Raw genomic sequence first — 15,252 nt, forward strand, 5'->3', positions numbered from 1 at the left:
ACAAATATAATCTGAATGATACATTTAAATTTTGCTGATTTTTTTTTGGAACCAACAATTACTGTATAACTGCATTTTTTCTCCTAAAGTAATTTTATTTTAAATACACTGTGTGATTTTAATGCCAAAATATGCTTTAAAACACAGGAAATGGGTTTATTCTTGTCAGACTTTCATATATGAGAATCTGATATTTCCTCATGGTAGACTTCTGCAGCACTCTTCAGGAGATGATCCCCTTGGAAGTCACTTGGCTTCTCTGAGGGTAGTCAGTCCCAAAGTAGAGTCTTTGCTGAATTCTGCCCATCTACCCACAATTGGCCAACATCAACCAACATCTATAATGTATGCACTTACCTTTGACTGCCTATATCCAAGGAATAAAGAGGATCAGATATGCAGAAATTTGAAATCTTCCATGAGCAGATTTCAACTCATTCATGCGTATTAGCTAGTAAGTCCTTGGCCTATGTACAGTCCAGCAAAGCCAAATTTAATTTTCTATTTTTGTACTCAATTTCAGTTACTGTGCTTGTTTAGCATTAGCTGTGTCATGGTGACAAATAAGAGTACTCCCCAACAGACCTCTCATTTTGTTATTTTCTGTACACACTCCAGCTGCAGTTCTTCACCTTGCACCATCACCCTTTGCTGAATCTCTTGAGTAAACCCTGCCTGTAATAAATGGGGCAAATCTTCCTATGACCACTTGCCACAGACTTTTGGCATCAGTAAGGATAGTCTTGCTGTCTTACTTGTTTTACAAATTCTATCACTTGATTTTATCACATGTAATGCATGGTTAAGTCTCCACCTGTTTTTTTCCTTTGTGAGCTCATGAATAAAATTTAGTTGATTTCACTGACAAATCATGCTTATGTGGCCAAACTCCTCCTTGAGAGTTAAAGACTGATGAATATAGTGAAAAGCTGGTAATAAATTCTGCTGGATCAAGAAGAAATCCTGACAGAGATAAAAGAATTTGCCAAAGCTTAAGTAGAACATTTGGAGCTGGGTTTTGGCACTTGCAGACCCTGTTTGTGAATAAAGCACTTAGCAACAAATATCAAGCTTTGGCAGAAAAAGTATTTCACTAAACAATGTGGAGTAATTTCTAGACTCAGATTAAAGGGAAAGACAAGATAAAAATATAATTTAAAGTAATTTGGAAATGGTCAAGTGAAAATTGCATTGTTTTGATAATTGAGTAGTAGTTTACCACTCTTGAAATATACACTTCTGTTGTTAAACAATAACAGACATCATTAAATAAATACCACAAAGATCTTTACTTTTCTAGCAAGTTCTTTGTGGAACAGGCAGACTGTTTTCCTGTGTTTATCTAATCCTGAAGCAGGTCACTAAGACTTTAAAAAACTGAAAAAGTCTCTTCAGAGAAGCTTTCCAAATTCCCAGGTAGGGACAAGTATTGCAAAAGCCATAAGGTAATTAGCCTTAAGAACCAGGTAAGAAGCAGAAATCCAGCACCATCCTTTCAGCCTTCCACTGTGAGGCATTGGCAGACATACTGTCAAAATGCCAGGCAGTTTATGAGTTACTTCAAGGCCATTCTCATTGAACACACAGCCTGAATAAAAACTTAATTTTCATTCGTGCTTCTATCAAGTTCAAAGATTCAGCAAGCCCATCTGGTAGAAGGCAAAAAGCCCAAGCAGAATTTTTTATGTGTTCAGAAAATCACATGAAAATTCCCCAGCCCACAACTCTGCTAAACGTAACACTGCAAAGGATTTTGTTACTCATCTTCTGGAGCCTACCTTCAGATTTAACCCCAGATGTATGTCATGAACTTCTACTGTTCTTACAATGTGTATTCTCAGAAGAGGTCCTCCAGGTACCAAATAGCACAGGGCAAAAAAGAGGAAACATTACAGGATGTAATCAACATCTAAGATAAGCAAAAGGAGCTGGGGGGTGTGGGAGGGATTCTAACTACCAAAAATCATGGCTCCCTTTAGGCAACTTTGAAAGTATGAGAGTGACCATATATAACAATATTTGTAACACTTTTGTAAGTACAATTAAGAACTATGAACTTTCCATAGGGAAAAGCAAAACTGTTCATATTAATATTGAATGCTGATTTGATTTTTACATGCATGTCAGTGTATGTGTGTGTGTGTACACATCTGTGCATATCTACACAAGCAAGCATGCTTCTGTAACTGCACAGTGTCAGAGGTGGCAAATTTTAATAAATACTAACACTATAACTCATTGTAATTTCACCTGCACAAAGAGCTGACATCTCACCCATTAACTGTCATGGACTGCTGGTAAGGGAATTTTGTTTTCTGCTTCTGAGACCTTCTCCCAAGTCTCTCCATCCTTCGACTCACTGTGAGTTGCTGGAGCCACACCTTTCTCTATCACTGCCCTTCTCAAAGTGATAGTTCAGCTTCCTAGGCCATGGTTTCGTGACTTTCCTGTAAATCTGCTTTGACTTAAGAAACACAGGTGTATAGGAGAAAGGTAAAGGGACTTCACTAGCCATTAAAACTGGCTGCTGCAGTTGTCAGATGTCTGACTGCCAACCTGCTGGTAAAGTTATGGCTCTGCTGCTATTGCCCACTGGTAGAATGAGTTGAGGATTATCTACAAATGGGAAGGGTAAGGGGCTACCATGGTGCACCCTGATCTGGTTTGGCAAAATAAGTAGCTAACTCACTTGCAATCCAGGTGCTGAAAGCATAAAACATGATAGGGAACAGGATCAACACCAAAAGACTCTAGTGTATTTATATGTGTTTACTTTGGATTTCAGTTTGGCATCACAACCTAAGCTTGTATAACAGCAACAGGGAAAAATGACATGCACTGACACTGGTTCATATCTTCAGATATTAAAGAAATCAGTGTACAACTCTCTGCCTTATCTGTGCAGAGCCTGGGTTGCCTTTCACCAGCTTCATCTGTGCTGTGCTGCATTCCTGCTAGACAATCTATCTCCAAGGGCTGGCAAGAGAACAAGAATCTCACTTTGCAAATGCTGTTTCCACCATGGCTCAAAAGAGAGACTTTTCAGAATTCATTGTGATAAGTGAACACAAAACAGACAAAATGTATAGCTCCTCCAGCTCCTTCCCTGGCCTGAAATGGAATGAGAAAAACTTATATGTAACTGCTTTGACCACAAAGCTACTGCTTAGACTTGTACCTCATGTGAGTGAACATATAAAAGTGGATCCAACACAATGTAAGAAATTTGCCGAAAACACAATTTCACAAAAAACCTCAGCTTTGGTGAAAGTTGGCATTTGCCGGTCAAAATCCATTTAACACCCAAACTCTTCTTCATATGCTCTAATCTCAGCTCCTACCTTATCAAATGGACCAAAATCTTCAGAGGCAGATTCTCCACCATTTCACTTCTGTGTAACTGTGCTGTACAAACAGCACAGCCACGGGAATTCAAACAGCACAAAAGGAAATTACCTTCTGCATTGCACTCTGGCAGGCCATCCAACCCCAGGAGCAAGTTGCCTTCATCATCATACTCCCCATAGGTGCCTGGAGGACAGGTTGGTGCAGGTTTCTCAGTGGGTGGCTCAGTGGTGGTTGGTTCTGGAGTGGTGGTGGTGCTGGTGGTGGTTGTAGCAACAGTTGTTGTAGTGGTCGTGGTGGTTGTTGTGGTAGTTGTTGTAGGTATTGTTGTAGTAGTAGTTGAGGGAGTGGTTGTTTTCTTAATCATTTCAAGACCAATGAGAGGCTTTCCTCCAAGGCTTATTATTGGTTTATCTTGTGCACTTGCTACAGGTTTACTAAATCTGCTATGTCCAAACAAAGGCAATCCATCAGGACTCACCACTGGAGCACCCTTTTCATCTAAGAGAGAAGAACAAAACCAAATAATCTCACCATTATTCCACTTCAGGCTTATAGCATTAAGCATTACTGTGTTTTATCACAGTAGATGCCACAAAAACACTGAATAGAGTGAATAGAGCCTTCTGTAAGTAAACTGACAGAGAAGGAGAGTGTTACTTAGGAAAGAGCCATGGCTAAGAAAGCTGGAAAATGGTTCAGAAGAACCTCAAAAAAACCACAGTGGTGTTCACATTTTTCAGCTGTTTGATAAACACTCCAGGGAGGTTTCATTTCAGAATCACAATGTGCAGACAATGATGGCATTTCATCTAAGTCACTCTCATCAACTAACTGTGATGAAATGTATGATGAATCCATATTCTGTTCCTTAATGTCAAACACGTGCAAGGAAAATCTGGGATGAGCTGGAAAATGCTGTCACTGCAGATAAGCTTGTGTGCCAAATTCTGGGTACTGTGAATATTCATGGTAGCCAGGTTAACAATAGGCACTGAATTTGTATTCAAGAGATCTGTACAGATGGACTGACATGCAAACAGCAGTCTTCAGAGAACACAAACAGGGTTTCTTAGTATTTGTGGTCAGCTTTAGAAGAAAAAATGAAATAAACACATCCATATGGCTGGTACAGTGCTAGCAGCGGGGAATAATTACTCCTATGTATACAAAGATATAAACAATCATCAACCCTTATTCTACTCATCAGCCCTTATTCTGGCTCAGTTCTGCAGTCCTTTCTAACACTGATACAAGTGAGAGGGACTTGAGTGATTCATGCTGCCTCATACTCTGGAGTCTCACAGGGTGACTCAAAGCCTCCCCAGGTCCTGCAGTGTGCTGACTGTCTGGTGGAGAATTGAGGTACAAGCCACTCTAAATGGCTTGCAGGGGACCTGGGAATGCCTGAAGCATTCAACAGCTCAAAGATTTGTACCATGTGTACAACTACTATAGAGCTTTTTTCTGTAAGAAGGAAGTTGTAACTTACCAACAATTGTACGTCCATCCCCTCCTAATTTCACTCGGAGAGGGTTGCCTTGGGAGTCTTGGAGGTATTTTCCTTCAGCATTTAACACTAGCCCTCGGTCAAGATCTACAATCTAAAAGCAATAGATGGACTCAAGTTTAGCTAACCCAAGAGGAGGTGAAATGAAATTTCACAGCAACAGAAATCCTGGGGAAATTCAGACACTAAGTATGATGTTCAGGAATAGCTACAACACACTGGAACTTTTAAAACTAAGTGTATAGTAATCACTGAAATATCATTGCTGAAGAAAGCAGATTCCCAGGAACTGGGGTCCAGAGCTGCACAGCCATATTCATATCACCTACTGTAGCTCTCGTGTGCAAATAAGCAAATCCCTTGATTTTCTTGGGTTGCATGACTCCTCAGGTGAATTCCTGTAATACTGATTTCAGTATGATGCTGAACCATTTTGAAGATGGGATTTAGAATTATGTCTAGCTAAAAAAAAATTAAATATTAGACTAGATACTTTATTTTGAAATGGCAGTGAAAACAAAGTAGCTAAGATTTTAATTGGGGTAGGAGACTGAAGAAAAGCCTCTGTCTTGTAAAGCAAATATGTCTGAGAGCTTGGACTGAATTCCAGAGCTAACTGCAGTTAAAATTCAGTCCTTTTTGCTATTTCAACCCAAAATAGCTGAACTTTATGCTGTTTTAACCTGAGGTAACAGACACTCAGCCACAGAACACAAAAATGCAAAAGGTGTTAAGTACTGTGAGGAAACTGGGAAGGAGACAGAAACAGCAATTCCAGGTTGGCAAGACAGACTTACATCTGGTGCTGAGAAAAAGACTGCAGCAGGAAGGACAGCAGATTATGAGATCAGTCTCTGAAGCCGTCCAAGCACCAGATTTGGCATAGATCCTCTTGCTTTGCAAGGTGTTCATCCTGCTAGCAGCAATGCCTTCCCCTCAAGAGGCAGAGAAATGCCCCATGGCACTCCAAGGACCTTCCTAGCCCACTTTCTACAATCCATTTGAAGGACTTTGGGCATCCTTGTCAAAATGCTTCCCTTGAATGTGACACGCCTGATGCACTTTTTAATGTTCCTCTAATGAAAATGGTAAGATTGAAGTGGCCATGAAATAAATGTCTTTATGTGTCGTGCCATGTGCAAGCAGCTCTGCTGATGCCAGGGAGGCTGATGACAGAATCCTACTGCTCAGCACTTGGGAAAACATGCAGGAAGCACCAGTTCCTTCCCTTTCTCTCCTTGGTTAAAAACTCATTGTAAAGGATGTTAAAAGACAATGTGTGGGCATGAATGCAGCTTGTGGGGCTTTCCTATCAATGGTACCTGAGCTCTTCTGCATATACCTCTGGAAACACGAGGAAGCAAAAACCTACATAAGTGCATTTAAAGCATCATGACAGTTATGGAGGCACTTTTTATTTCAGAAGTCTTGCTCAGGAGCTTCTACCTGGAGTGAGAGTCTGGGAGAAGCATTGCTGAGCACATCTTTCACAGCAGCTATTCCAGGCAATCTTCACTCACAGTGCACAGCAAAGAGCCCACTGTGTCAAGAGTCCCTGAGTCAATGGGGAGCACAAATCTCATTGACTTTGACGAAGAAATGTTTCTCTAAATTTAATAGGAGTAATGTTATAGTTTAAAATTCAACCCATCAGGCTGTAAATTTAAAATGTTAAAATAACAAAACCCAGAATTTGTCATTAGATTTCAGTGGAACAGTGGAAACAAAGTATAGCTTCACTTTAAAGCTGCATGACTGAGGGCACTGCTTGCCTGTCTTTTCTTAATGAAAATACAAATACAATAAAAGGCCAAAACATCTTGAATTTAAAGAGAAGGTCACCCTACCCACTTTGCTCCTTGAGGGCCATTGATTACTTTCTGTCCACTTGGTTTTCCATTATTACCAGGGATAACTTTTCCATTTCCATTTCCATTTTTTGTTGTAAGATTTGGTCTTCCATTGTAACCTGAAACAGGGAAGAAAACACACTATTCTGAAGAAAGCTGTGCAACCTACAAGCCATATTTTAAATTGCAGGTAAATGCATTTTCTGGTTGATCTGAGTATAAACAAGAACAGAAAGAGGCCTCACCACACTTCACAAACCAGGCACTCCACTTCTTCTTGAAGTAACTGTTGTGACACTGTCAGATTTTTGCAACTGACACAAGAATCTGAAATTATTTTTCTGAAGAGGTTAAACACTCACTGTTCATCTCTATCTTGTTTATCTGGTCTGTCTATTTTTTTTTTAAGAAAGCAGAGCAACGTTTCTTCACGGCACTACAGTCATTAAAATGTTTGTGATCTTTGTAAATGATCTTTCAGACGTGGGATGAAGGAAGAAACCATTATTAAACACAGCCACTTGTTCAATCCTATCCTTATACAAAGCTGTAGTGACAAACTGAAAGGAGAGGGCGTAGGAATTATCTCTACTCCTATATTTTTAACCTGGAAAATGAAGGAATCTCCTTCTCTAGCTGAAAAACCACTGCTAAACAGAAGTACAGTCATGTCAGAAGTGGAGAAGTAGCACTGAGCTGTAGGCATCCCAGCTCTGAAAGGGCAGCAACTTTCACATCTTATCTCATAGACTTGCCTCCAAAAAAATATAATGGGAAAAAAATATAGACTAGGAAAAAATTTAACTGAACACTTGTTGGCTATAACTTCACAATTGCATTGCTAGTAGTAACTTTAAATAACCTCTATAGAGAAATCTGTTATTTTTTTCATGCCATACATCTCATCTCCCATGGTATTATTCAGGGTCTACTCCCATCTTAAAGCTCTTTAATCTGGTGAACCTCTACACAACACTGAGTCTGACTAAAGCATATCAGATGCAACAGTCCAGCTGCACACCCCTCATTGTGTAACAGGAAAGCCATTTCAAACCAAACATTACTACCTACAGATAACACAGAAGGTATTTACTAAAACAAGTCACTAAATACTATTTTGGATGTCCATGCATTGGAGGGACAAAAGGTATTTCTACCTAGCAAGGTCATTGAGGCTGTCAGGGATTTTCCATAGATGACATGAGAAATAAATACCTTGATCTGTAGTGGACCCTCTATTCTACTAGGTCCACAGATATTCTGTCAGAAACAAGTCTCTAACTTTTGGGGTAAATCACAGCCATAAAGGTATTAGATCATCTGGCTGTGATGGGCATGGGCAACAGGTATGGGCAACCCTGAGCTGTTACTTAGGAGAACGAGAAAAGTGGCTTAAAAATTCATCACAGAAAACATGAGGAAACACTTCACTGTCTAGGCATGGGCACTGTGGTACTATGGAACCTACAAAGGTCTTTTAGCAATCCATGATGAAGAGCTGTGTACCTGAGAGGCTGGCATATTCTGAGTACAAATGAGCTTTCAATGAGCATTTGGTGAAGTCATGGCTCAATAAGAAACTTTTCCAATTTAGCACCTAACTCTGTCACCCTCTTCGTGGATGATGGGATCCTGTGCAGATCAGACCACAGGAGAAAGGGTCTGGGGCACCACATTACACCAAATAGGCAATGTCCTCAAGAACTAGGCTTCCCAGCAACCACCAAAATAAAAAGCAACACATTATACTAAATAACTGAACCTGTATCCTGCTGGAGGACTTTTCATCTAGCTGCTGATTCTAGGAAAAACACAATTAGTGACATTAGTACAACAAAGGCAGTATACCTGGTCTGTAAGGAGGTCTAACAAATTGGCGCTGAGAAGGGCTCCCTAGCCTGGAGTTCAGTAGTCGCTGACGAGGAGACGAAGTGGAAGAAACTGGTGGAGAAATGGTATGTGTGGTGGTAGATGCAGAAGAACGTGGCCAGACAAAGCTTGGTTTAGATGGGTTATGTTTGTTAGAGGACTGAGTAATCTGTGATGCTGTGGCAGAGCTTCTTGGTGATTCAGGAGGAGACATTTTTAATATTGAAGGTTTTTCCATCTCTTCTTCTTCAGAACTTACTTTGTGAGGTAGAAGAGTGTCCATAGACTTTCTTTTATTGCTAGCAGTGTCTTCATATACATTTTTGTTACCTCTAGAAACAGAAGGGGACCGTTTTGCAGCCAAAGATGTGGGTTTCTCTTCCATTTCTTTCTGATCATATTCACTGTAATAATCATCCTCTTCATTAGAAACTGACTGATGAGATTTAGATGAAGAAGGGGAAGAAACTTTTTGAGGAAGTTCAGTGTTAGACATTTTTGAGGGCAACAGGCCCTTTTTTTTCTCTGTTTGGGATGCTGTCCTTGTAGCAACTCCTGAGCGAGTAGGCAAGGAAGGACGAGTTTGTCTTGAAGTGTGTGACAGCCTTTGATTATACTGGTTGTCTTTTGCTGTATCACTGGCAGAACTGGAGTCTGGCTGAGTGTGTTTTGGCTTGTAGGAAGGTACCTGAGAACCTGTCTGCTGTTGCTTTGATTGAGACGAACTTGAGCTGCCCTGAGAGAAAGAAGCAGATAATCCCCTAGAAGAGGACACCTCTTTAAGAAACACAGAGTGCCTGCTTGCTCTGTCACTGCCCTCTGTTTCATCCTCATCATCCTCTTCCTGCAACTCTTCATTACTTTGGGATGAGATGGCGCGGTGGGATGGGAGGCGCCGGCCCCTTGAATGCAGGATGGAAGGACTGGTTTGTGCCCTCTGTGGAGGCTCTGAGTGGGAGGTCTTCTCCACTGGAAGACGAGAAGAGAGTGTTTTTCTAGGCAAAGAATCACTTGGTTTTGATCGAGCAAGCTTTTCTTTTACCTCTCGATTGCCCTGCTCTTCAGGTTTGGATTTGGAAAGAGAAGACTGCAAATGAGAATGTTTTTCTGGAGCAGCTGTTTGGCTTTGCTGTTCTTCTGAGTCAGAGTGGGGTGATTTTTCACCATGTGTCTCTCTGGAGCGAGAATCAGGACCGACCTGAGGATTTCTTCTCTTGGAATAGATTGCTGAAGAAGACTGCCTGGAAGAGGGCAAAGAAGGAAATATGGGGTTTTCATCTTGTGAGTCCTCCTTATAATTCTTATCAACATCCTTTCCCTTGGATTTGGCACTGGTGGAGGAGCGAGAGTGAGGTGAAGTGTAACCAGGAACAGCAGACCTTGATGAGACTGCTGCTGCAGCTGATTTTGAATCCTTCCATGTGCGGGAACTGGAGCCTGAGGATAGCCTTGTTTGCTGTGACCTAAAACTTGGCTGTCCTGCTCTGTCCACTGCTTCTTCACTGTCAAACTCATTTTGGCTATTATGAGTGTGGGAATCTGCTGATTTGGAAGCAGGTTGGTGTGAACGGCCTAGAGAGCCAGACCTGCTGCGATGGCCTGAGACACCCTCGTGAGAGACAGCAGACTGCCGACTCAATGGCAAGGCCTGGCGACCAGGCTCTGAAGCTTTAGAAGATACTTTCACCAGCACAGGGTCAGGCTTCCCTTCCCCATTACTCACAAGACTGTTACTTTTGGCAGGCACAGGCTGTGAAGAGGTCTTAGAAGGCACATTGTTGCTGCTTTGCCTCAACTGCTTTGTTTCATTATCTGTGTATCCGGGAACGGATGAGGCAGAAGAGTGTTGTACTGATGAAGGTAACAGTGCTGGTGGCTCACGTTCCTCTGTGCTCATCTGGCTTGACACCTCAGATGTGTGGGTTCGAACAGACATCCTTCCTGAGGCAAGGACAGGGTGGATTGGCTGACTAGGGGACAAGGGTTTAACATTCCTCCTCTGGTCCTGGGCTTTTGGCGGTGATGTTGTAGCTTCCTGGGAGGAATCGTGATCATCTGTCACCTCAGTGGATTGGAGGTCAGGTTCCAGATCTCCTGTCTTTCTAGAAGGTAACTGAGATTTACTTAGGACCCCTCGAGTCAAGATTTTGTTCTTATATTCAGAAAGAAGACTCTTTTTATCACTAACACTAGGTGAATGAACAGACAGCTGCTTAGAAGAAGGTGACGGCTGGGCTTTTGAAGAAACAGAAGAACTTTGAGAAGGAGATGAGCCAGCATTCCCAGTCTTTTTAACCTCTGAATTATCTTGGATATTTGTCTTTTGCTGAGTAACTGAATCCTCATGAGCAGCTAGAGGCAAAAAAAAAAAGTGTTTATTCACAACAATAAAAGATTCACAAAAACTGAACAAAAGCAGAAAAGACCCAGCTAGCAAGAACAAAACTTATGAGAGTATGGGACAATATTTATTTCTGTAATAACCAGGCTGTGGAGTCCAGCCAAGATAAGTTTTGGGTTGTAGGAAGGTACCTATGTGGAATTACTGTAGCTTGGGTAAAACTTAGACCAGTTAAAATCAAACATTTAAAATCAGGGACTGCAACACCATTTCAGGGGAACCAAATCTTCAGCAGAATTTAGTCATGTTGATGGCATGGTGCTGCATTATCCCATGTAAGGCTGTGGCCCACCTTTTTAGCTAACCCACCAAATATTCTGTCCCTACAACAGTAACTTTTTGGCAAGAGCCAAACACCGGGAGTAGTATCTAAGACACTAAGTGACTTTTAAGAGTGGGAGCTGTCAGGAACAGAGCAGAGAAAAACCCAGAGCATTGCATTCTTTGGCCTTTGGATAACAAGAACACATAGTGTTGTCATAGATTATGGCATGCATTTATTGAAGAGGCTAAAATGTCCATAAAAATGACCTTTTGCATGCTGCAGAGTGACAAAGACTTATTGGGGCAATATAATGATGAAAACAACAACCAGAAACAATGTCAAGGAAGTCAAATCCCACAGGTCAGACAGAGTGCAGAGGAGTTGAGTCAGTAAGAATTAACACAACTGGGACCAAGACAAGAGTGGGTGAACTACAGCATTGTTCATGGCTTGGTGCTCACCTGCTGGGATGGCGACACTGAAGGCTTTTGACTGAGGACCCGGTCCCCTCCTGTTTGCTGCACGAATTTTGAAAATATAGCGCTCCCCAGCCTGCAGACCATCTATTATGGCTGATGTTGTAGCTCCAGAGTAGGTGATGGACTTTGCTCCAAATGGCTTGAGAGCCGGGGCGTATGAAAGAATGTATTCTGAAATGATTTGGCAGACGGTTGGAAGGAGGAAACTGAAAACAGTCCTGTTTCCAGCGGACAGACTGTATGGGTAGGATGAATTAGAACGTGCATTACTAAAATTAATACACTGGCAATGCACGCCGAGTCAACAGCTGGAGTATAAAGACATGAGAGAGAGATACATGTATATATGTAGGTTAAGTTGAATATTTGTTCTTATTCAGAAGAGATAATTCTACCAGAAAATATCAGCACTGCAGATTTGCCAAATCGTAGCAACATCACATCTGTCCAACAAATTCTAAATATGACACTGTGCTTAGCCAGAGCTAGGGTCAAAAACCATGGCAGAGAGAGCAAAGCAAGGTCTGGCTGCCACTTTGAAACTCATCCTGCTCTCATCTTCGAGTTTTGAATTACTGTGATACCTGTGCTCTGTCTTAGCTTTCTGTGTTGAGAGAAATTTCACCCCTATAAGAACAATTCTGGGCATGAAGAGGAATCTTCCCATTATACTCCCAAGAAGTGCAGGTGAGATGTCAGATATGTGCAAGCTCTGTTTTCTTTTCAAATCCTCTGTAAGAGGCACAGGTATCAGACAAAACCAGGGTTTTGATAAGAAATTTCACGGTCTGCCTACTCTACACAAAAACCCACAATAATACCTAAGGAGCCACAGTGCCACAATGAGAAAAATCTAGAATATAATGACATCTTTTTTTTTTTCTGAAAGTGTCCCCATGTTTATTGTGTTAGGAAAAAAGTCATGCACAGTTCATCAAAATCAAGTTAAAAATCATTGATATTTTATATGCAAATAAATTTAATGCTCCACTGGAAAACAAATCAAGGTATTGGAAGGCATGAATCCTTTTTCTTTGATTCTTTTTTCTTTTCCTTCTTTTTACACAGGCATTGCTTCCATGGCAGAGACACTGGTGTAGCTTCTGATAACTCTTAAATGACTACTGGAGAACATTTTTTCCCATTATTTTAATATGTGGTATAAATACATAAAGGACAGGATTGAAAAACAAAAGGATCAAAAGACAAGAATTCCTGATTACCACATGGTATCAAAATGACCATGAAACGCTAATTCAGTGATTTTATTTAGCCAGTAAAAATATCTTGCCATTTATTTAGTTAAAAAATACGACATCTCCTGTAACACTTCATACTCAAACAATGATATATTAGATGTGTATAAGCATTCAGCCCTTAAATATTAGGTATCTTTAAAATGATTGCCTTGGATGAGTGATCTAATAACAATGCAGACAAAACTGGGCTACAGATTGGTCAAAATTAGGAGGAGACTTGAAATATCAGATAATGTCCCTGCATGACCTTTCTAACAGAAATAATGATTCTTGGACACAACTGCAGCTCCATTGAAGTAATTGGCAAGACTTCTACTGACTTCAAAAAAGGAAGGAATTCCACCACTGTCCCGAAGAACACATAAAGCAGGTCTTGCAGACACGGTGTACCTCCCTCCACGCCAATGATTTTTCAAATCCTGAGATGCTGTAGGCTGATAAGGGACCTTCAAAAACTTGGGTAATTTGAGAACACAATCTTGTTAACCATTGAAGAACGGGAGGCTGAAAAATCAGCTTAATTTTTGGAGGGAAACAGGGAAAAAATCCTAGAAGGAGCTTTTGCTTTTTCTTTAATTCTATGCAAATCTTAGCCAACTGGCAAACTATCTTTATTGCTATGTCCAATAACACTATAGTACACAAGATTTATGCATGAGATCTTCTGAAATCAGATTTGTGTTTGCTTCTTAAGCTGGGGATTTCCTTCCATGACAAACGAGAAATAAAACACAACATAAACCCACTCACTTTCTTGGCAACTACCCAACCTTTTCCTCTACAACTAATTCTTTAAAATATTTCTGGAAACTTCCTTCTTGAGCCTCATTTTGACCTGCCTGTTAATGGAAGAAGAGATAAAATGTGCATGCACGATACCCCAGGAACCTCTGTGGGATTGCAGGCAGAGAGTGACAGTGGCTTCTCAGTGGCACTGTGGAGACACTGGGCTGGAAACATGAAATTCTTGCTTGGGTTTAATCAAGTGAAAGAATCCTGGCACAGCCAAGGTTCCAGCTTACTGCAGGGCAGCACTCTGCCTTTGAGAACAACAGGTCCTTGAGGGAGTTAGAAACCAACAGTGAAGACTCACCTTTGACTTTTCCTTCACTCTCTGGAAGAGCATCCCAGGATGCTGCTACAGAGGTTGGCTTCCCTTTTAATGGCCAAACATCCAAATTTTCAGGTGCGCTGGCAGGAGCTGGGAAACAGCCATACACAGAAGAGGCAAGTAAGAATCAACACAGCGTACACCTTTTGCTCCATAGCAGAGATTCCTATACAGCTACTTCAAAGATAAACGTGAAGAGTACACATGGCTCAGGTCCATGCTTGTCTCTGTCACATCTCTCTCTCAGACTGCCATAGTGAAATTTTATTTCATAATTTTAAAAACAGGAGGTCTGCACAAGACTGCTTTTGTGGCTTAGCCGGAATGACACAGTAATTTGTTTGCTATGGAGCATTTCCCTGTACCAAAGGGGCATGACAGCTTCTCCATGGTGAAGGGAGGATTTAAATTTGCGGTCCACAAAGAGGAATGGAAGCCAGGTTGCTCTTCTTAAAAGGAAGGGGCACATCTAGCTGCAGGGATCCAAGGTGGTGAACCATCCCACAAAAATACCTGCGCTGCCTCCCCTTGTTCTCCTTGTACCACAAGAGCAGCTGAGTATGCTCTCCTGGTGTGCTTCACTACCACAGGGATGCAGGCAGCAGCACTGAGGCCTTTCCCACACTCTCAACCCTCTGCTGCCCCAAGCAATCGCTTGTCTCGTTCTGGCTTTCCCTCAAGTCAGCCCTGTTCCACAGCTCAAACCCTATGCCTTGTGTTAGCCCAAGGACCCTCTGAATGCATACCTGCCTCTGGGGTCCGCTGGTAAACGGACACGCTCCATTTGCCTTCCTTTTCTCCCTCCAAGATCTGGATGGCAAACTCGTACATAGTGTCTGGCAGCAGGTTCTCCACCAGTGCCCGCCGGTTGGGCACCTGTTTGTAATCCCACCTCGCCGATTCCCCCTTTTCCCGATAGCGAACATTGTACTGCCTGGCACCAGAAACACAGGAAAAGGAAAGTGAGCATGTGGGAGCCCAGCAATAGCAGAACCAGAGTGGGACAGGGATGCTTTGCCCTCAAGAGCCTGCTGGGGCTTAGGGAGGAACCTACCAAAGTGCAAACAACAAAGTACCAACCACAAAGCCCTGCATGTTTTTTTCCTTTCTCTAATGGAGTGTGATTGCTTTCACCCCAAAGGATGGATTCTCCAAGATGGCTC

General features: G+C 41.7%; 1 protein-coding gene across 2 annotated transcripts in view; it reads right to left on the bottom strand.

Moving 5' to 3' along the window:
- Positions 1-15,252, bottom strand: part of FNDC1 (fibronectin type III domain containing 1) — a 63,259-nt gene that overhangs the window by 21,275 nt on the left and 26,732 nt on the right. For both annotated transcript variants that reach the window (XM_054630728.2, XM_077175358.1), the window contains exons 5-11: positions 14,836-15,023; positions 14,072-14,179; positions 11,702-11,890; positions 8,554-10,926; positions 6,703-6,824; positions 4,838-4,949; positions 3,457-3,846 (exon numbers count right to left, since the gene is read on the bottom strand). In XM_054630728.2, coding sequence (XP_054486703.2) covers positions 3,457-3,846; positions 4,838-4,949; positions 6,703-6,824; positions 8,554-10,926; positions 11,702-11,890; positions 14,072-14,179; positions 14,836-15,023 — 3,482 coding nt within the window. The remainder of the gene's footprint in view (positions 1-3,456; positions 3,847-4,837; positions 4,950-6,702; positions 6,825-8,553; positions 10,927-11,701; positions 11,891-14,071; positions 14,180-14,835; positions 15,024-15,252) is intronic.

This window comes from Agelaius phoeniceus, chromosome 3, assembly GCF_051311805.1.
Source record: "Agelaius phoeniceus isolate bAgePho1 chromosome 3, bAgePho1.hap1, whole genome shotgun sequence".
In the NCBI taxonomy this organism is placed as follows: Eukaryota; Metazoa; Chordata; class Aves; order Passeriformes; family Icteridae; genus Agelaius; species Agelaius phoeniceus.